Genomic DNA, 22,467 nt, shown 5'->3' with positions numbered 1-22,467 from the left:
CTTCTGGTCAGTAGTCCAACATCTTAACCCCGGAGCTTCTACTGCCAAGGGTTAGTGGTTGCTTTGCAGGGTTGTTCGAAATGTTTCAAAGATAAAGAGCCTGGAATGCTTCTGTACCGTATCCAAATAAGCTCCTGCTAGTGTATGGGTATTGATTTTTCTACTGCTGGAAGGTTAATGAAATGGGTTCAACTGGGAGAAAAGGTGCTGCATCAAAACCCGATTACACCATCAAGGCCACAGCAGCACTTACACGGTCCTATCACATCTACATCTGGGCATGGATAGTGAAATGTAGCCATAAAGGTTCAGTTTAAAACCAAAGACTTTGATTGGACACGACTTTGTATCGAAGAAGTTTTCTTTCTTTTTCAAATGCATTCAACAGAATTCAAGGTACGAAGCTTAAATAAAGAGGGGACAAAGATAATAATCACAAATGTCTGGAAGAATAAAAAAGAAAAAGAAAGAAAAGTGTCTGGTGAGTCTGTGAGCTAGCTGTGGGATGTATTGTTGGTTTCCACACACTCTTTGAAATCAGGAAGGGTGCATCTGGAACATAAGGAGGGTGTGTGAACATGACTGATGATTATAATTGGAACGGGAGTGATTGAAGCACAGACAGAAATCCAGGTGAGAGGGGCTGATTTTCTAAGGGGACCTTGAGACACTCGTCGCCCTGGTGCTCTAATGCAGTGATTGGAGAGATTCTCTTAGAAATGCTAATAGATGACATAATGATATAGCCGGAGATTTTTGTATCAGGCGATGATTACACACAGCTCTAACTTGAGGAATGTGTAAAAGCTCAAGCGTTGCGAATTGTGTTGTATTGTATTGTGTTGCATTTACTTATGAGGACTAAAGGCCTGGATTTTTCTACACAGATTAGTGTGATTACTAGTGATGTCTATTTTTAAATAACCATATAACAGATAATTGACGATATTTTATTAATCTTGATGATATTTTATTAGGACCGACTCAGACTAAAGATTAACGTACGTCATGGTGACATGAAGCCACAAAAGGCAAAGCTTTGTTGCTAAGCACTTGCTCCATTCTATAATTACACTTAGCAAAGCGCTAGCCTTGCTGTCAGCTTGGTGTAGCCGCTGTCCTGCCCACATTTATCTCTCTGTCACTTGGCTGAAAGGCTGCATAGATTTTGTGTGACAGGAAAGCTGAAAAGTTTGTAACAAAATAAACACTTCGATGTGCCGTGAACACCTAGTTTAAATAAAGAGTAATGCATCTACGTCTCTCTTAGGGCAGATGTTATCATGGCTTTCAATTAGACTGTGTTAAATAAAAACAAAATGAGATTATGTTCAGAAGCGGTAACCCTTTATGACAAGAGTGAGTAATGAGTTACGCACAAATAGAGCAATCGAACGCATGAGGGGTTGACGATGTCGGCAAAGCAGAACGAAAGGGAAAAAAAAGGCTGTGAGAGAAGCCTGCAGTACACTTGAGAGGAGTTGTGTACGAATTGGGAATTGGGTATAAATAAGGAACCGATAATTTCGATTACACACCAAAGGGTATGACTACATGCCTGAATATGAAATAAACTGATTCTTCATCTTAAATTATGAACTGATCAGTGTAAGTAGTATGCATTTTACAGATTGGGGAGCTTTCTCCTGCTTTATCTTTACAATCATCTGGATGTACAGTACAACCTGATATTTTAGATCAGTGACTCACGTGATCATGAACCATCCCAATCTCTTTCTGGCTGACAGTCTAGTTAAGGACGTTCACGATGTCTGAAATCAGTGGCACTTGTCTTGCAAGCCCCAGCTTGCTGCAAGGACTAATTCCACTCAACAATAGCACATTATTGTAATCTTCATTTTGTATTTGTCTTTCAATTTTAACTGTGTACAGCTATCATTGAAACTCTTCCAGACTACCAGATCTCCCCAGTCATCCCAATTACATTCCCAAGAGCAGATCGTGTTCAGTGCGCACAAAACATTCATGATCAGATACCATGAGCTGCTCAACTTTCCAACAAGCCATGTGCTGGAAGTGATGCTAAGTAAAATTGTGTACATCTGGGCCAGTAAAGATGGTACTGATTTTGCTATCATTGGTGCAGATTTTAACTGCTAATCCTGCCCTCTGGTTTTGGTGGCCACGGTCATCGTGTTTCACAACGGACTGCTCTCACATGCAGGGTGTGTTGCCATCTCACATGCAATGTTCCTGGAATAAGGATAAGAATAAAGTGGCTAATAAAGATGAATGAATGAAAGAATGAAAACTGACTTGTTACAATCAACATTCACTTACACAAAAGGATTTCTTTATACAGTGCATCCCTGCTCTGTCATTTACCTCTCTTATCTCTTTATGTGATTTCTCTCTCTCTCTCTTCTCACTGTCACGGTCATCTGGTTAGACCATTATACTGAACAGAAAGCTAGAAACCCATTTCTCCATTAAAATGACTTGGACTTGGATTATTTTGTCATTATAACGATTTCTAAAGCACAATAGAAATTTTAATGAATCATATTATTTTCACTTGATTGTTCTCCTGCTCAACATACCGGCAGATGTGGCCTTGTATCTCCTTTTGTGGTGTATTTACAGAAGCTCGGCGTGAGCACACATGCGTACCTGTGTGCAAACTTCAGCAACGAGCTTGCGACCCCATATCCACACACACACACACACACACACACACACACTACTCTCTCTATTCATAGTCTCTATAGTCTGTTGGTATTTCTTCTATTCTTTGATATTTTTATTGAACTTAGTTGCCTGGGTTGGATTATTACTTTGATTTTACACAAAGCCAAACTATTTTTAAAACTCTGATCCCTCAGAACCCAAGTTATTTTTTAATTGCTAATGAAATTATGGTTACCAGCTATGTTTTTTTTTTTAGAGGTTTAAAGAAGACATAACCAAATATCCATCCATTCATTTATGAGGAACATTTATTTAGTTAAGCCTAAATATGCCTTTATTTGCTGCTTTTTCTTTACAGCACTGTGACATACTTTTCTTTGCATATCCAAGCTCATTAGGAAGTTGGGCACAGGGTCAGCCATGATGCAGCACCCTGGAGTATAGAGGGTTAAAGGCCTTGCTCAAGGGCCCATTATTGGCAGCTTGGTAGTGCTGGGGCTTGAAGCCTTGACTATGCCCCCCCCCAATCACTAGATCAGTAACCCAGAGCCTTAACCCATGAGCCTCCACTGATGTGCAAAATCTGCTTACAGACACATCTGTGTCGCTGAACCAGGATTTTTAAAAATAACAGAAATGACATGATTTTGGCATTATATGTTTGAGGTACTCTGTTTTCCTCCCCTGGTCCAAAGACATGCATGGTAGGTTGATTGGCATCTCTGGAAAATTGTCCGTAGTGTGTGTGTGTGAGTGAATGAGAGTGTGTGTATGCCCTGCGATGGGTTGGCACTCTGTCCAGGGTGTATCCTGCCTTGATGCCCAAAAATGGCTGAGATAGGCACAGGCTCCCCGTGACCCGAGGTAGTTCGGATAAAAGCGGTAGAAAATTAATGAACGTTTGAGGTGTAGAGACAGTTCGTAATCTGAACTGTTGCTCTGTTTGCATATAATAAAGCGTATTTAGAACGTCCTTAAACCAGACTTGAACCATAGAGTGTTTTAAAATGTCAATTTGGTGTCAGGAATCGGTCAAATTTCCTCTAAAATTTGGCACCTAACTTCATCAGTCTCTGAGCAGTGACATAAATGGCCGTTTAATCAGTCACGTTCAACTCAATAATCCGTTCGTTGTTTTTGTCCGAAATATTTAATAAGGCATTTCGTCTTGGTGATGGCCAGGTAAGATATGTTATTTGTTCAAACTGAAAGGATCTGAAAGGACCAAAGTAAACCTATAAATTCGTAAGGTGTAATCAAAAATGTAAATGCGGAACGGGTTCAGGTTTCTGTAATTTAGATAAATGGATGTGATTAGAGACATAATGGATATTTGTGTATTTTAATTAGAATGGATGTTCGTGTTTATCTCGCTCGAGTAAGCAGAATGTTTTTTTCTCTTGTTGCTATAGTAACCTGAGGTTCCTGATGATCGCGCTTGCCTATTCAGTGCCTACAGGAGTTGTAGCTGGATGGTCTGGTGTGTTGGACATGATTCTGACTCCTGTGAGGGTCAGCCAGGTAAGAAATCACCTCACTTCATATGAAGAACACACACCTGAGGCACATATGAAGAAGGTACCACCAGGCATCAAAAGCAAATTTGAATGAATGCAACAGAACTTAAGTATTAATAATCGAGTAGTTCATAAAGAAGCATAATTCAATAGCAGACATTCTGCCACTAAGTAGAGTCCGAGAGAGGAGGAGGGGTGTACTGACATGTAATCCTCTCTCTTTTCTGCTGTGTTGACGATCATTTTCATTGTGATCCAGGCAAAATGCTCAAAAATACTATTTTCTTGTCCAGTATTGATTTTGACTCATAATTAACCCCAGAGTGTACATGTACCATTAGCGACTAGGCGCCCACAGCAAAAATCTTCTAAAACTGTTTTCCTTCCTGAACCGCCTCATTAAACCCCGGCAGATCTCAGTGAATAGACTTTTCACTTTAAATCAGCTGTTGCAACAATCTAATTATGGCCTTGTTAAAAAAAAAAAAGAAAAGAAAGAAATCCTCCAAATCCATTCCCATCGGTGTCTAATCAAACGTACATGCAAGAGACTCCTCTATTTGCATGTTTTGCCAAAATACGGCACATTCAACAGCACTACAGATTAATGAGAGAAGTCCTCCATCACAGCATCTCTGATTCTCTCCATCCTCTTCAGATTTGCATCTGACCCCACAGACTGGGGGTTCAAACAGTTTTGGCAGAATCTGAGAGAGATGTTTCTGCCTTCTGTGCGTGACAGTGACCTGTTAACATTTAGTATGAGACAGGTGTTACTTCTCAAGAAATCAACCAAGAAAGTGGCACATTGTCCTTTTTGTGTGTCACACAGCTGTCAGAGAGATGCTCCTTGCTTTCAAGCTTCATTTACCATTATGATTGTCATTCATGATGCAACCACCTGAAGCATTCTCTGCTTTTATGGCCACTTACATCAAGAGGACCTTTCAAAGTTCTTTCTAAAGAAATAATGTTCAACAAGGAGACAGACTTGTGCCGTGTCAACCGAAGCAGACTGTGCATGGAGTGTATGTTTGATTTGATTCTGCATGATTTGACCAGACTATATTTTGCATACAAACTCCTTTTTTAAAAAAAAAAATTAAATCTACTTTCATGTCAAATTTGTAGATCTTGCTAGAGGTGTACACTTTTGCTCCGTTGAATGTTGTAGTCCCCCTAGACATAAATTTTTGACAAAGTGAAATGTACTGAGGAGAATGTTTTCCTGTGTTTTCGTAGCTGAATGTCCTGCTAAATTAGTACCAGATGTCATGAAACTATTTCCACCTGCATACTGCTCCATAACAAAACAGACTCATTCTGGCTTAGAGAGTCAAACCGAATGGGCAAAATCCACAGAAGATGGTAGACTTGGCTGAATTTTTAGAAGAGAAATTAGTCAGTTTGTCCCAAATGGGTAAATTCAGATCAAGCACAAAACAGGCATGATTTGTCCAAAACTGCCACAAAAAAAAAAAAACAAGGCTGAACATTTTAAAGTAATTTCCTCTAATGGTTTATGAGAAAAGAGCTTATTACCAGGACTAATGCAGTGTTTCTTTGCCCCGAGGATTCCACAAAGCAGGAACTAAGAGGCCTATAAACACACACACACTCTAAAATCGTTCTTCTTAGACTCATTTCCTGATTATTGACCATGCTTAAAAATGCATAATTACACTTAACACACCACAAATCTTCTCTTTTCTCATTCCACTTACCATATAGCCATTAATTTACTTCTTTCCTCTGCATTAGGTGTTTGCTTTCTGGCAGCTAAATGAGTTTAAAACGTTTCATATTTGCCTGGCTAATTAGTGTAAATGCTAACCTTGAAATGAAGCAGCGTTTTTTGCATTTGGGAGAAAACCCAAATGTATAAAGGCAGCTAATGACTTGTCTGTTGAAGGATTTAGATAAGAACTTGCACATGATGCAGAATGTAAATCTGTTTTTGATTGGAGTCGATTGGCTGTACATTTAGGAATAGTGCATCACACTACACGCGTTCCTTAGTTACACAGCACTTCGTGCCTTTTTGGGCGGTTTGACAGACATCATAGCGAGCTTTTGGTTTGGAGCATGTCTGTAGATAGATGTCGAGGTTGTATTTTATCTTCTTGAAATACAACCCCTGATACCACATCACTATCACCATGCATGACCTTGTCTGATTTATGGCATCAGTTAGAGTTGAAGCAGGAAAAAATAAAAGTGTTCTGCTTAAAGCTCGCTCTCTAGTCATGCATGATGCACAGAATGCAGTCAGGCAATTTGCTGTCCACCTGATTGACATGTCCTCTCAGAAGACAGGCACACTGTTTCATTCTGCTACCGGTTTTTCAACAAGCATAGCCTATGCATCACAAGCAATGAATAATTCTCATGTTGTCGCTTGTCTTTTTTATCTCTCTCTCGCTCTCTCGCTCTCTCTCTCCCTTTTTAACAGGTAGATGCAGGATGGATAGGCTTTTGGTCTATTGTTGGAGGCTGTGTGTTTGGAGTAGCCATGGCAAGGTAAGCACATTAAGCAGAGATAAATTAATTGAGGTCTTATGTAAAATAGCTCGGTACATAATATAGCATCGCTTTTGAATCTCCTGTGTCGGTGCTGTATAGAGATAAATGACTCTCCTCGCTGGATATTCACCAACCTTGAAAGGTGTTGTTTTGTCAATGTCACCGTTTTGTAAAGCGCACATGTTTTTTTTTCTCCTGACCGTTCGGATTCTCCCAGGCTCTGCAACTAATTCATCCACTCCCATGTAATTTATTAAAATCACGTTTGTGATGAACGGCGGCTGAAAATGCTAATGAAATGGCCATGCTGCAAAGCCTGATGGATAGGCACTAGTGCAGATAAACTGATCTTTGTCTACACAAGGAAAGATGGGATCGGACTAGTACTGATGAATAAACACTTTCCCCCCTGGGTTCAGTCAGCAGTTCTAGGGAATAGTAGCATTCAAAAAAAAAAAGGTTGTAATTAAGAAAATGAATGCATAACTCTTTCTGTCAGTCAAATGCCAACTCTTTGGTCAGAGGGTTAGCAGTGGGGCAGGAGTACAATTAGTAGAAAATGATGATCTAGTGCTTACATCATTTAATGACTAGAGGGCACAGTACAGCTCTCTCTGAAATGCTCTTGATCAGCTTGTTATTCAAATAAACAGTGGACTGCAGCTTGGACAGTGAGTTAGAGAGCCCGATTAAAGAAACCAGACGCCTGGCTGATTGGCTCTCTTCTGTTTTGTGTACGCTTGTGTGTGAAAATGCACGTCTGTGAGGACTAAATGAAGGCTCTGTTGGGAGTGCAGTGGGAGGCCTCAAAGAAGCAACAGATGCCCCTCGTTCTTCCTCCTGGCAGCCTTTTCTTTTGTGGTGCCGTTACTGATCGTTTTCAGGGCTACATGCCATTAATGGGTCAGCATGAGATACAGTGTACAAGGCCTCAGTGCTCTTTTTCTGCCATAAATCAAAATGCAAATGCATGAGTGTGTGTAAGTTATTAGATACCACAGTGTCGCTGCACAGACGTGGCCCAGTGGACCGTGTTCTGGCTGTAGAAAAATGGGTGCATTAACTCTCATCTCCAGGGGTGATGACCGCATTTTAATTGATTCGGCTCCAGAGGTGCTTTTAATAGATACTGTCCTCTTCAAAGAAAAGTCCTTGTTCACCGACATGGCAGAATTCATCCGAACAGATGAACAATTAGCAGGTAGTGCAGTGCAGCGCAGCGCACACTGAGATGCTTGATGAACAGTCCTACAACTTTTAATTGTCCCAGAGTGCTTGAATAAGGACAAACGCTGCTGCTGCTTAGAAGGAAACTACCAATGTCATCCATCAAGCAGTGGCCCATTACCAACCTGAAGAGTGTTTAATCACTGGTAAGCTAAACTTAAAACTTCTGTTTCTATTAACCAGGAGGAGGAGAAATTACCGTTCCTGGAGTTGGAATATATGGTCCTTTACTTAATTGTTTTTATCTTAAGCACCAAGTGAGCTTGTTATTTCTCATATGACATAATTTATGAATGTTTCCCCTCCAACATTCTTTAAGCTGTTTCATTATTCAGACAGTGATTTTCACGAATCTTGATACAAAAAGCCAAACCATTCAAAGCCATTAGAGCACAGTTTATGGGTGTACTAAACAATATTGAGCCCAGGTTGGATTGAACAGGCAGCAGATTGCATTGAGGGAAGTATTTTAGGGTAGACATTCCATTCCAGCACGATAGCCTTAGTGTCTTCATGCAAAAGCCTAGAACTTGAACTACAGTAGACTTACGTAGCCAATGAGTGCACATATATTCAGCGTACACCTTATTCATTACAATGGTGCTACATCATGCATTTTGTAATAGTGTGCAGTTCAGTAACTTCCCAAAGCATCAAGCAGGCCTCTAATTAAACTCTTACTTTTTCACTTTTGTGCCCATGCTCACCCATGTATAGTGTGAACTGTTTCAGGGCTACAAGATGGACTTTATATTAGTCGTTAATAACTGATCTGACTTCAGGTTTTTTTTTTCTCAACGGATTTCCGCTATGTAGAGAAATATCCTGGAGACGCTCGTATCTAAACAAGATAAGAGGTACTAATTAAAATTTGTGAGTAGGAGCAATGGAAGCAGAACATCGTCTATGATGACTACATTGACCTGGATGCTTTCATGTGTGTTTGAAGTTGTAAGTCAGTTTAACTAGGCTCCTCTGGCACTTCTTCCAGATACAACATGTCTTAGATTTTTTGTATTTGCTGAGAGCAAAAAAAATTTAAAAAAATAAAAAGAGGGAGAGAAAAAGATTATTTGTTATTAATTAAATTAGTTTTATTTCTCTTGCAGGTTTGCTGACTCTATCCGGGGCATGCTGAAGCTGATTGCCGTGCTGATGATGGCTGGAGCCTCATTGGCAGCCACTTGGTTTACACTCACCTGCCTGACCAGTCTCACTCACCTGCCCTCAACTAAAGGTAGTCTGAAACAAATTAAGCTTTTTGGGCCTTTTTACACCTGGTCACTTCATGTGTTTTTTCTGATCCGATAGCTATCTGATTTGTTAAAACTGTTCCATTTACACTAGGTCACATAAATGCGTCTTGGCGAATCGGATATCAATCCGATCTTTCTACTCCCGCCGAAAATGCAAATATATTTTACCTCATTTCCGGGGTAATTGAAATGTAACACACTTTGCTATATGCGGTTGCTACAAAAAACAGCATTTACTGTTTGCTGCATTTTTGCTGGTGGCAGCAGTGCATTTTAAGACCAAACGAGACACCTGGGTGAAAGATCGGAGCCAGCGCTGGTGTGAAAATATATTTGTTTCTGGCGCGATGCACGACTCGCGAGTCACCTGCAAGTGACGTACTTCCATTTGGGAGGAGTTTAACGCTGACGTATGTGGCTTGAACAACCACATGCATTTACACCTGTCCAGTTTCATCTGAAATGCGTCCCAGACCACCTCCTGAAGTGGTTTGAACTATCGGATATATATCCATCTCGAAACCGTTTCGGAGGGCATTTACACCTGGTCGTTTTGCGATCGGATAGCTCAGATCACAGAAAACGTATGAAGTGACCAGGTGTAAAAAGCTCCTTTGTAATGTTGTGTGGAGATGAGAAAGAAGAGGCAAACAGCAGTGGGGAGCACTAAAAGAGCTGAGACAGAGAAGCTCATTAGATCCAGCTCAGTGAAGGGAAGTGAGGTCTGGGCTCCATGCAAGCAGGACTGATATAAACATATGCCCTACAGATCAGCCAGCTCAAACTTGGACATCCATCATCATCTCTTGCTTGGCACCTGCTTCTTTGTGGGCACTATGCTTCACAGGCTGACTGGGGTTTTCACTACCTGGCAAACATGTACTCATGCCAAATATGATATCTGAAGGCCATAATATAACACAGCAGTTTTTAACCTGGGGTAAAGCATTGAGCAGGGGGTTGAGGAAAAACTTATTTTGAATGAGTGTATTAAATAGTCACCTAATACCACCACCTACGGATGAAATTTTATAACTAATTAACTGCTTATGGGAAGAAATCACATGGGGTTAGCAATTTGTGGTTCATAGTCCTCATAGCTGGACTGCTGCCTAAACATGGAGCATAACATGAAGTACAAGTTTCAGACTCATAGATGAAAATAGTTTGTGTCATTTTCTCAGACCTGATCAGCCATTAAAGTTGTTTTAGATTCTATTAGTCTTTGTCCATCTAACACTTGTTGAGGGGACTGTGTGTGTGTGTGTGTGTGGGTGTGGGTGTGGGTGTGGGTGTGGGTGTGGGTGTGTGGGTGTATTGTGTGTGTGTGGTGGGGGGTTAAGAGAAGAGGTTAATAACCACTGCAAAGGCATCATCACTAAAACAACATACTGCTCAGTGTACATGAATTCTGTTTGTAATTCTAAACAATATTTGGTATTTTAAGCCTCAGAAAATAGTCTACTGTTTTATAGTTTATACTGATGAATGGCAGCTTCATAGGAAGACTTAGTAGTCATATCATATGTTTTGTGTTCTCAGACTGTGTGGAGACAGTTGTGAATGACAATTTCAGGAGATCAGCAGTTTCCGGAATACACAAATAGCCTGTCTGGCAAAAACAAACATGCCATGGTCAAATTAGATTTTTTTTTTCCACATCCTGGTGTTGTTGTATATCAGCAGATGCTTTTTTATTGGTATATGGGTGATTTTATGCCCTAATAACTGGCCTGTACATTTACGATTCATGAATGTACAGGTGTTCCCAAGTGTCCAGTGAGTGTATGCGAAAGCAATACTGAATATCACATTTAAATGAAGTATAGTTGGATTTTTGTGCATCTGTGCTTAAATCTGTCTTTTAATATGGTTTATCCTGGCAAGGGCAATATGATAATATACCTGATACTGATCTCGCACTGAAAATTACGAATAATGAATTCTCGTGTCCTCAGCTACACTTTATACCTCCTGCATCCTGGTGGGCATCTTCATCAACAGCAGCATTCCCATCTTCTTCGAGCTTTTCATTGAGACAGTCTACCCTGTGCCAGAGGGCATCACCTGCGGTGTGGTCACCTTCCTCAGCAATCTCTTCACAGGCCTACTTCTTTTCTTTCTCACCTTCTACTTCACAGGTAAATTATACTCACAGTTGAATTAACTCTAATTAACTTATGCTCATTACAAGCTTTCCGGACAGATCTGCTCGATCATATTAATAATACATGCAAAAAGGCTTGGGAATAACTTTCAGCAGATACGATCATCACTCTGGACCTCAGTGTTAGTGCCTTAGCCTGTAATTGTTACTAGGTGTGATTACTGATTGAATAGTGACGTCTTTCACCCCGTATGATATTGGTGACGTTTATCCCCATCATACTGGAAAGAGGCAATGCACGGGAATAAAATGAGATGAGCTGATATAACAAAGGCTAAGTGTGCAGTATAATGCCTAGTGCGGATATGTACAACTACAATCTATGAATGCCTGGTTCCATATACGTCCTTACAAAGCTCTGGATAAGCAACCAACATGATTGACCAGTTACAATTCATCCAATAACGATTAGTGTCTATAGATTTGAAATAGTTTTCTTTTCCTTTTGGAACTAGTTGGTACTTTGAACTTGAAGATATAAAAGATCTGTGATAAACCTGAAGAGATCTCATAGAGATCTCATAGACACTTCTCTAATCAGACCAGAGATGGTAAAGGAATTAAAAATTATCTATGAAAGTCTTTGATGATTCTTTTCCATCACACCGGACAGCCTTCAGGTATATTATTTACATAAAGCATGTGATTGTATAAGATATGGCAGAAGGATATACAGTCGAACTGGTCCCTGTTTTGAAAACCGAAGGCGAATTAACTTCTGCTGATTTTTCTTCATGCATTATTTGGTTCTTACCAGTGTTGTATAAAGTACTAGAAAGCAATACTTGAGTTAAAGTACAAGTATCGTACTAGAAAAAGACTTTGGTAGAAGTGAAAGTCACCTTTTAGAATATTAATCTAGTAAAAGTCTTAAAGTATCTGATATTTAATGTACTTAAGTATCAAAAGTCATTTTCTGATATTAAATGTACTTAAGTATTTGAAGTAAAAGTAAAAAGTAAAATTTCTGTGATTTTCGGTGGGCATACTGTAAGAGCAGGGGCGGTTCTAGGGTTTCATCTTTAGGGGTTTTAGCCCTCAGTGAGAATTTAAAACAAGAAGAGTTTTATATTATATATTATATGACTACATAGTAAGCCAAAAGTTATGGTATTATTAAATGGCAAAAGTGGACACCAAAATTTTATGCATGATGTAATGATGCCAGTCTTGAATCAAATCAGTTCATTTATGTGTGCATTCTCTACAAACTGTGTGTCCAGTGAATACAGTCATTAATAAACAAATATTCACAAGACAAAGACAATCAATAAATGTTATTTTTATTTAGTGTTGATGTTGCATTAATATTTTGCTTGTGCTACAACTCTGGTAATAAGAATAGTGAGATTTCACTGCTTTTGGTTGCTTTTGGTTGCCTGTGCTTCTCCGTAGGGCGTGCGGAGGACGTGCAGTGATTCGTGCGGAGCGTAATGCAATCTAGGAGCAGTGATTCGCCAAACCTCCCTTATTGCAGTCGCACACATTTCCTCTGATTTTATTTTGTAGTAACGAGTAACGAAGATGCTTAGTGGAAATATAACGGCGTAAAAGTGTACATTTTATCTAGGAAATGTAGTGGAGTAAAAGTGAAAATTCAAATAGCAAAGTAAAGTACAGGTACGTGAAATTTTTACTTAAGTACGGTAACGAAGTATTTTTACTTCGTTACATTACAACACTGGTTCTTACATAGTATTTAGAGTTGTATTTAGAGTTCGGTTTGATCTTAAACTCTTTAGTAGGGCTGCATCCGGACTGTAGTTGGCCAGTTGATTAGCATCTGGCCTTGTGTTGAGGGATTGTGCTCATTCACTACTGGTGATCTATATCAGGGATTAAGCCAAACTGAAATCATGGATCTTAATCAGATTTGATGTTTTCCACTAACATATTTTGTGTCCCAAATGTCACTGATGAGACACAGTTGTAAGAAGTGAATGCTGAAAGCAGTTCTCCTTAAGAATGACAAAATCATTCATTTTAATAATGTTTTATGTGACCAGTTTTCAAAGAGGAAGCTTTGCTTCCAAAAAAGCTGTGAGTATTGGATCAGTTTCAGAAACTGGTCAAAACCCAGAGCTCTTATTTTGGTATCCAGTTTCAAAAATGTTCGCTTGGTCCCACACGGCCTCTGTCTCCTGCATGGTTATTATCCTCCAGCATGAGGATATGCACAAGGCCAAGTCAGTCAGGTGAGGTGATGAAAAATGGGCTGAGGGATTGACAGGGATTCTCATGCGTAAATAGAATCTACCTGTTGAATATTGATGAAACACACTGTGATATATTCCTCATGGAGAGCAGATGGGTAAGTGAGAGCTCTATGATTGCCTTATATTTCAGCTCCGTTTCATCTTTCCTTGGAAAGGAATTGGCAGCTCACATGAGTTAGACACAGGCACCTTGCTCAATGGCTACTGTGGACAGTACCTCCACTTCCTAAAGGCTTTTGACAGATGGCAGATGCTCATGCATATACATTGATGCTGGCAACACACTGTGTTTGGGCCGATTTCTAATTTCTGCTGATACCTGTTGAGGTTTGATGATAACGGGTGAATTGCCAAGTTCAGAAAACGGCATGTTTCAAGCAGACTCCATCATACAGTGCTGTTAGTCCTGCCAGTCCTGTGTGTGTGTGTGTGTGTGTGTGTGTGTGTGTGTGTGTGTGTGTGTGTGTGTGTGTGTGTGTGTGTGTGTGTGTGTGTGTGTGTGTGTGTGTGTGTGTGTGTGTGTTTGACTAAGAGCTCGTTGGATTAGCTTGAGGAAGCAGTGTGATTTTTTTTCACGCAGCTTTTGCCTTCCTGTTGATCTTCCTGATAAGATTACAGCATGATCAGTGCGATTAGGAGAGCTCAGCTTTTGTAATCTTATTCTGTTATCAATCTTAAACAAAGCTGCGTGACTGATCATACCTGTGGACCTAACTGATTCCAGATCTTTTACATTTTAAAGTGTACTCTTTTATTCTATTGCTGAGAGAGGGGGTGTGGATAATGGCTCATCTGGGTCACTGGTCACTGGTTTAGATACTAAAGGATCTCATGGATTACCTCTTGTTTCATCAGAATCTTCATACAGGTTGTTTTCCTCAAGCATCAAACCATTTCTTTTCTTTTTTAAAAAAAATACTGTTAGACAGCACGTTCGCAGAAAGAACAGACTTTATTCAGAGCTTATATACGCACAAAGCCGACTCTGATGCGTATATACACTTAACTTTCCCTGCATGTAGGATTAATGCTTGTTTATAGTGCTAGGTAGATTTGCTGTAATTGGTGAGTAAACATTAATAAGAAAGTCTCTGCTGGAAAATTTCTTATTAACGTCGACTCACCGATTACTGCAAATAATCCTTAATGCTTTGATCAATAATTTACTCAAAACTATATGCAAAATTATGAAGTCTCTGATGGAAAATTGATCATTTTGCATACAGATCATTGTTCCCTGAATGAAAAAGACCAGGGTGGCACAGTGCTAAAGTAAACTCTTAAACCAGATGCAACGTTACTCCTGCAAAAAAAAAAAAAGTAGATAAACCTTCTCTGATGATTTACTTACTTCCACTGTTTATCCATTTCTTAATTAATAAAGTAGCGTCCGTCTTGTCGCTCATACAGATGAGAAGGAAGTGCTGAACAACATCAGTCTGCTTTTCAAATCCTTCGTTCTTGCCACTGGGTACTCGATTTTGGTTCAAGTCCAACTCAAAGCTCTGTAACACCACCTGTCAACTACTTACAGCCCCATACTGATCCTTACCCTGGTGGCTTCGCTTCAGCTCACACCCCTCTGTTGCTGCTGTTGTCACCAGCATGAGTCACACACAGTATGAGAATGCTGGAGAATTTCCCAGCATTCAGTAAAACCGATGAAGCTCTTCATACGATTAAAGAACAAATCCAGACAGCAGGACATGTGCCATTTTTATTCCCTCACCTTGAGTGTGCGTAAGGATGAAAAGTTATTTGCATGTTTGTTTCCACTGTTTTTTTTTTTGTGCTTGCCGGTGTGGGTGGAATACAGAGCGAAATACTGCAGTGTCTGTGTCTGTGGAGAATTCAGGTTAGCAAGGTCATCCTGTTTTTCTGTTCTGCTGGATGCATTATTAGCCATTATCTTTGTATAAAGATAAAAACATGCTGAAATATTTTAGGGGAAAAAAAAAATTCCTGATTCTCATTCAGAATAGGGAGTTTAGAGCTTCTGCATTGAAGCTTAATTGAAGATGCTGCCACTTGAAGTGATCATATTTATACATAAAGAGCCACCTCGATTTTATTGTCTCTGGAGGAATGTGGAAACAAATAACAGCTGTGTCGTTTAGCTCCTTGTCAATTTCCTCACATAGAACCACTTGAGCTTGCTAATAATTAGGCTAGCTATTAGCCACATGCAGCGCTACAGCATTTGAAAGCAATAAGCCTAGCTGATAGAAGCTGTCATTCTGAGTGCTTGAAAGGGTGATAATTAGAAATAACTACAGAAATCAGAGGTACATATCAGAGTTGAGCACTGTTGGTGGTGAGGGCTTATGTCTCTAATGTCCACATTCATGTCCTTATCCTTTGAGGCTTTCAAACCGTCACTCATCTCTGGCCATGTCAGTGCGTTAAATCCCGCCAAGATGCTGTCCAGAGGCAACATCACAGCTAAAATTGCTTCCTTAATAATAACAATCTCTGCACGATTGACACCAGGTATAACATGATGAGAGGAAAGGAATAAAACATAACAGCAGCAGTTTAACTTATGCGTTGGTGACAGGTGGGGAAATAATTGCTGTGGCATGATTGCTATGGAGAAGTGAAAAACAAGAGAGATCTATTGCGTTCTTGGTGGAGGCCTTTCTTGACAGAAAGGTTCAATTGCTGCATTTTTTCAAGTGCACCGATTTCCATTAGTGCTGGAGGTCTGGATGTTGACAGTTCAAGTTTCTATGAAGATCTGATTGGATTACTTGAGTGGGAGTGGGGCGATATGCTCGCTAATTAGCATTCGCTGTGACCATCCTGCCGCTAATGTTGCCTTTCTCCATTTTAAATTGATGAGACCAGGGCAGGCGTGTGGCTCAGATAAAACGGCTAGGTAAACACAACTCCATTAACCTGCCGCCACAACCCAGTACTGTCGAACGGCTAGTGAGGCCTGATTAATGTGCAGGCGTTCGTGTAGGAGCTCCTCTGTGCCGTTCTGCCTGTCTCATCTCCCTCTCTGAGCTCAAACCATCTCTCCATCCGCTTTCTCTTGCCGATATGGACTGTGCTGCAAACCCAAATCATATCATTTGCTCGAAATGGGCACAGCAGCTGACCCAGCATGGATTTCACCTTCCAACATCGATTACAGCTCACGCTTCAGGGGCAATTGATCAACCTGTTATCTGGTTTCACAAAGCCGTCAAATTAAAACCTGCTCATCTATTGAATTAAGAGGTGCACACTCCCTTGTCCTGGGGTCTGGGAGTTTGAGCTGCTCTGTGATATATTTAGTCCCAGATCTTTATCAGGGCAGAAGCAGACACTGCAAGGTGCTCACTGCATCGTGCCTATGGACCTGTTTGCATACTCTTCACAGATGCTGTTTAATTTATTCTCAATAAGGCAAAAGCAGAGGCTGTCCTCCTTTTAATTTAGATTTTTTTTCATATATTTAAATAAAAGACCTAATAGCATTCAGTTAGCCGGCGCACTATTCCTTTACGAGCACCTTTATAAATAACACTCTCACAACACATGCTTCATATATCAGTAACAATCTAACAGAGTTTTCTGCATTTTTTTCCCTTCTGTTTTCCTCTAAATGGTTCCATTGTTTTCGAGTTACAGTAGAAGTAAGCGATGGTTAATTCCATTCAAGAATCACACTTAGGAATATTCCATATTAGTTGCTTTTTCCCCCCAAACACAAACACTGAAGAATCTTTTTTCAAGCTTTCTTTTTTTTAAATCTTTTTTGGTCTGAATGATGATAAAAAAATCCAGATTGCATCTAGGAAGCATTTGTGATGATCATTTGTTTGCTAGATTGCCTGGTTCGTCTGTCTCCTGTGTGGTATTTGTTGTGTTTAAGTGCGAGGGGAAGAACAGAATAAAATGAGAGAAGTTACACTGCAGAACAGGATCTTATAATAATAGCAAGGGAAGATATCTTGAATATATACACATTTACTTAATATTTCATATAACAAGGTTACAGAAAACCATATTTAAGATTATTTAAGACTAATTATTTATTCAACTTTGTCAGAGCTTCAAGTTTTCTTATTCTTTTGGCAGATAATGTTGTTTCTTTCTAGAAACAAGGACCCGAAATTAGAATGATGTTCTGCCAATAGAACAAGAACATTTCAAGCTTGAAATGAGTGAAAATGTTTACATTTGAATTTAAAAATGAACTTTTAATAATCTGACATTTGGTGTCTTGTAATTTAACAAAAGGCATCGTTTTTGGCAGCGTATAAAAGGTAAAAGCTCCCTAAACTTATTGTTGAGCTAATAAACTTTGATTGGATATTTTGAGTAATTATTGAACAATTGTTGAACAATACGAATAATCTGCACAATATAATGAACTTCTTCACAGTGAGAAAGCATTGAAATAAAGTTTGTGCTGCAGTGAAGGAGTGGTTGCTTGTGTGAAGTGAACAGCCTGACCAGCGCAATAAATAAAGATAAAGGCTCAATTTTATAGAAGGATTCATTTTCATGTTTTGGCGATGGACTGTTTGATATAAAATGTAGTTGGAGGAGTTTTACTCAGTGCTCGGTGTCTTTTGTTTAAAGTGGAAAAAGCCATTAGATAAACAGATTTTAGGAGATCAAAAAGCATGGCCAAAATGTTGTAGTAATAATAATAATAATAATAATAATAATAATAATAATAATAATACATATGTTCATATATATACATACACATATGTTCATATATATACATACACATATGTTCACAAATACATTGTTCATAGTACATATATATTCATCTGTATATTATGTTCATACTACATACACATCTGTAAATTACTGATTATAGTAATAGCCATATATTTTGTTACAGCACATATCCTTCTGTAAATTTCAGTTTATTGTTATAGCCATCTGTATATTATGTTTATAGTACATCCACATCTGTAAATGACTTCTATATTACCATTTTATTTTATTTATTTAATGTAAAAACTGTATATCCTGCACTTGCTGCTATTGCACTCTGGATAGACCTAAACTGCATTCCGTTGCATTGTACTTGTACATGTGTAATGACAATAAAGTTGAATCTATTCTAATCTAATAAAAATGTATAATAATGATAATAATAATCATTATTAATAATAATAATAATAGTAATCATGTTATTTATTTTTTAAATGTTTTTTTTAATAATAATATTTTTTGCCTTTCATAACACAAGGATATCTTCAATACCACCAGAAAGAACAACATTCTCTAAGAGCAACAGTTCAAATAAAAGTTAAAATCCAGACTTTGGTATGCTTCTTGCACTGCCATGGTACTAACTAGATTGATCCTGTCCTTGCTTTGCTGTTTTCTCTGGTTTTTCATTTATAGCATGTTGGTAAACCTCTCCCTACTACCTGACCTCTAAATTTATATATTTATGAGGTCAGCTTTTCTGCCATCTCTCACTAGTCTGAGGATGTTTGTGTCTGATAGATGGATTTCGACAGCGTGGTAGTAAAATAAGCCGTGCCCCCACTACGTGTAGACGATGTAGCGCATCACCTGTTGATAATGACTTTCTTATAAAATATGCTAGAAATTGAACTTGTTTTGGTTTTGATTAAAATCCAAAAGAATCAATAGAATGCGGTAAAGATCACGTTTGTTTATTTTAAGGATTACATTTTCTTGAATATACCTATGCTTTGATGTCACAATGAATTTTCTTTCAGCCCCGGACTTTAATAGCCTTCTGAATTATCTATGCTGTTGCAGTTGTTAGGTGTCTCTTTCATTTCCCTTGAAGAAGAAATAAGGAATAAATGGCTTTCATCAGAGAAAAAGACAACAGAAAAGTCTTTCATATGGAGCATGTTTAATTATATCAGTCTCTCTATCTCTCTCTCTCTCTTTCTCTCTGTGTTGCAGAGCTTTCCTGGTTGAACTGGTGTCTCACAGGTTCGTGCCTCTTCAGTCTGCTCCTCATTCTTTTCTTCAGGGAATCATACGACCGTCTCTATCTGGACGTCTTCGTATCGGTCTGAGCAGCTTGTAGCATGAGGGGGAAAAAACTGAACTCTGCACCAAGAAAACAGGAAGTACATCATCTCTCTCTCTCTCATTTCAGTGAGAAAGTTACATCGTTGGCAGTGCTTTGTGTCAGCATTGTAAGAAAGAAAAGAAGCCAGCATTTTACCTATCATGGTAGCAGTCTAGGTGTTTTTTTTTTTTAATGTGTACTTGATATCTTTGTCATTTCAAATTTTTTTTACATGAACTAATGGAGATGTTTTAATGTACATTAAATACATGATACGAACCACACTATACAAGTTTGATGCGGTCTTCTGCAAGACCTGCAGTAGTGACACCTACAGCCTTTTAGAGTTCTTTTAATGATGTGCAATTATGTGCTGTCAAGAGGTTTCTTACTAGTATTCTGTTATTCTTAACCCTTACATCAGCAGTGAAGAAAGTACCGGAAATGACCTGTAACAGTGTCCGGCATGAGGTGGCCTCCGGGTGACTCTCTACCGGCCCATTTTCCCTCTTTATACCTAATTATTATGCAAATGATGATTCCTTCTCCTTAATATCTTCTTGGGTTAAAACTGCCTCTCAGTTTCAAAGCCTGTGACTGAAAAAGGGTCCTTATGTGTAGTTCAGTGTGACGTCAGGCCCAGAAGTTTCAGATTTTTCTCTGGCTCATGTGGTCTGTCCCAGAACAGATTCACACGTGTGCAGGAAGTGCCGTCTTCTTCATGAGCACCAAGCTTTTGTTTTACAGATGCTTTAAGCACAGTATAGGCATCAACTGTAACGATATTTGCTGTTATTATTGTTGATTTAGCTTTTTTTTTGTGCGTGTATTATCGGTGCAGATAAACCCAGCACGGTTTCTATATAATTTATAAAGTAGTTTTTTTTTAATTATTATTATTATTATTTATATGAGGGATCCAAACACTAACAGATGGTAAAACATGTTTAATGGATTATTTGCCTGTTTAAGTGCTTGACCTTGTCATAAACATAAGAAGGGATGCTATATTTTAAAAACCAACCTGTGGCTAACATCAAACAAGGGAATGTGAAGAGGTCTGATCGATTTTACATAGAGAGTTCCATCATTAATGAGCATTTATGTATCCTCTTATAGTGTTGTGTCTTATTAGTGATGTAAAGCTCATGGCTAACAGCGGATTCAATATGAGCCCTTGTTTTGAGAAAGAACTTCAGGGGTTTTATGTATCTTTCTATAAGGTGTAATTTAATTCAGTAAGTCCCAGGACTTCATATTAAACAAAAGACTCCAAAGAAGGCCAAAACAAACTGTCTTACAGAAGGGATCCAGTAACTAACTCTTCAGATCTTCAGAGGGACTCAACTGATGGATCTGTGGATTTTATTGTGGAGTTTAAAGGGCCTTAAAGAACTGTACTGTAACAGTCAGGGAAAGAAATTGTAGCTGACAACGACGGTCATAAGTGAAATAACTTTTTGTCTTTTATCCTCTGACTGATTCTTTTTTCTTTTTGTTTTTAAATTACCCACCCCATGGGGCCACAGAGCATTTTGGGAAGGCACAACTGTACACCTCTTTGCCTGGATGTGATTTTTTGTCTTTTTTATGTATTAAAGGGTTGTGTGTTAGCCCTCTGTTAAAGGTTGCCTTAATTAACAGTGACCAGTGCAATTACTATTCTTCATTTTACTGGTGATCATTTGGGGGTTTTAGGGATCAGGATGTTCTTATCCTTGTCTTTGTTTCAGATTCTGTATATGTACGTGATTTTCAGCACCTTATTAAAACGCATTTTGAAAGAATAAGCCTCAGTTTGTCCTCCATCTTATTGACACAGTGATGTGTAGAGAAAGAAATATTTAGAGTCTTTCTCAGGCTGATGAAGAAACTGTTGTCAGATCTTTGTTCATAGTATTGAAAACACTCTACCGTGTCATAATAAAAGCCCACATGCTGCTCTTACACTACTAAAAATGACATTATGTTTATAAACTGAAACATTGTGGTGAATGTGAGCTCACTGTACTGCAGCCAGTATGAACTCCATGACCTTCTGCACCCAATACAGCATGGAGATATCGATGATGACATCAGGATTGTGTTGTAGGCTTTGGAGACTCTGTGCATGTTGAAGAGCTCTGCACAATGTCCTGGGCTCTATTTTGTGGGACTGGGATTAATGTGAATATAATCGTTTCCACTTGTGTTCCTTGTCTAAGCATGTTTCCTTCGAAAGATTCTGATCAGAAGACTTTTTTAATCAACAACAACGATAATAATCATAATTATAATCATTTTGTTGCAAATATATAATGATAATGAACTTTTATGTAGTGATTTTTTTTTTATGAAAAAAATTATATATCTATATTTTCACCTCACAGCTTCATGGTATCTAGTTTTGTTCTCAGCTATGGCAGACTTCTACATAATTTCTCCATGATTGTGTGGGTTTCCTCCGGGTATTCTCTTGCTGTCCGAACACATGTCAGTAGGTCAATTGGCTATTCTAAACTGCTCCTAGTTATGCATGGTGCTGGCATTCCATCCTGGCATCCCATCCAGAGTGTATTCCCACCCAGTGTTTCTGCGGGAGGAACCAGATGCACTACAGCCCTTTCTGACAGGCTCAAGAGGTTCCTTAAAATGAATTAATGAATGAATCTCAAAAACTAGAAATAATGGAACAGTGGGACATAATGTATTATTATTAAGGACTTATTACTCATATTCCTCATACTGGTGATATGAAATATGAATCGTGAAAAACTGATATACTGAGTGCTCCACCAAAGATCTCAGTGAAAGACATTTTAATAGCCTACATTTTCCAACATGCTGAGTAACACGTACCTTTGTGTATCTGTAACGTCGCTAAAATGTTTACTCGGTAGGATCACGTTAGACAAATGCTGCA

The 22,467-nt window shown here is 38.9% G+C and overlaps 1 protein-coding gene across 1 annotated transcript in view; it reads left to right on the top strand.

Moving 5' to 3' along the window:
• Window positions 1-21,355, top strand: part of slc49a4 (solute carrier family 49 member 4) — a 40,772-nt gene extending 19,417 nt beyond the window's left edge. The window contains exons 5-9 of the mRNA XM_027164705.2: window positions 4,062-4,170; window positions 6,619-6,686; window positions 9,026-9,153; window positions 11,131-11,313; window positions 19,454-21,355. Coding sequence (XP_027020506.1) covers window positions 4,062-4,170; window positions 6,619-6,686; window positions 9,026-9,153; window positions 11,131-11,313; window positions 19,454-19,569 — 604 coding nt within the window. The 3' untranslated portion in view covers window positions 19,570-21,355. The remainder of the gene's footprint in view (window positions 1-4,061; window positions 4,171-6,618; window positions 6,687-9,025; window positions 9,154-11,130; window positions 11,314-19,453) is intronic.
• Window positions 21,356-22,467: the final 1,112 nt, after the last annotated feature.

Source organism: Tachysurus fulvidraco, chromosome 6, assembly GCF_022655615.1.
Source record: "Tachysurus fulvidraco isolate hzauxx_2018 chromosome 6, HZAU_PFXX_2.0, whole genome shotgun sequence".
Taxonomy (NCBI): Eukaryota; Metazoa; Chordata; class Actinopteri; order Siluriformes; family Bagridae; genus Tachysurus; species Tachysurus fulvidraco.
The sequence above is the reverse complement of the archived record's forward strand: the minus strand, read 5'-3'. Positions and strand labels throughout refer to the sequence as shown.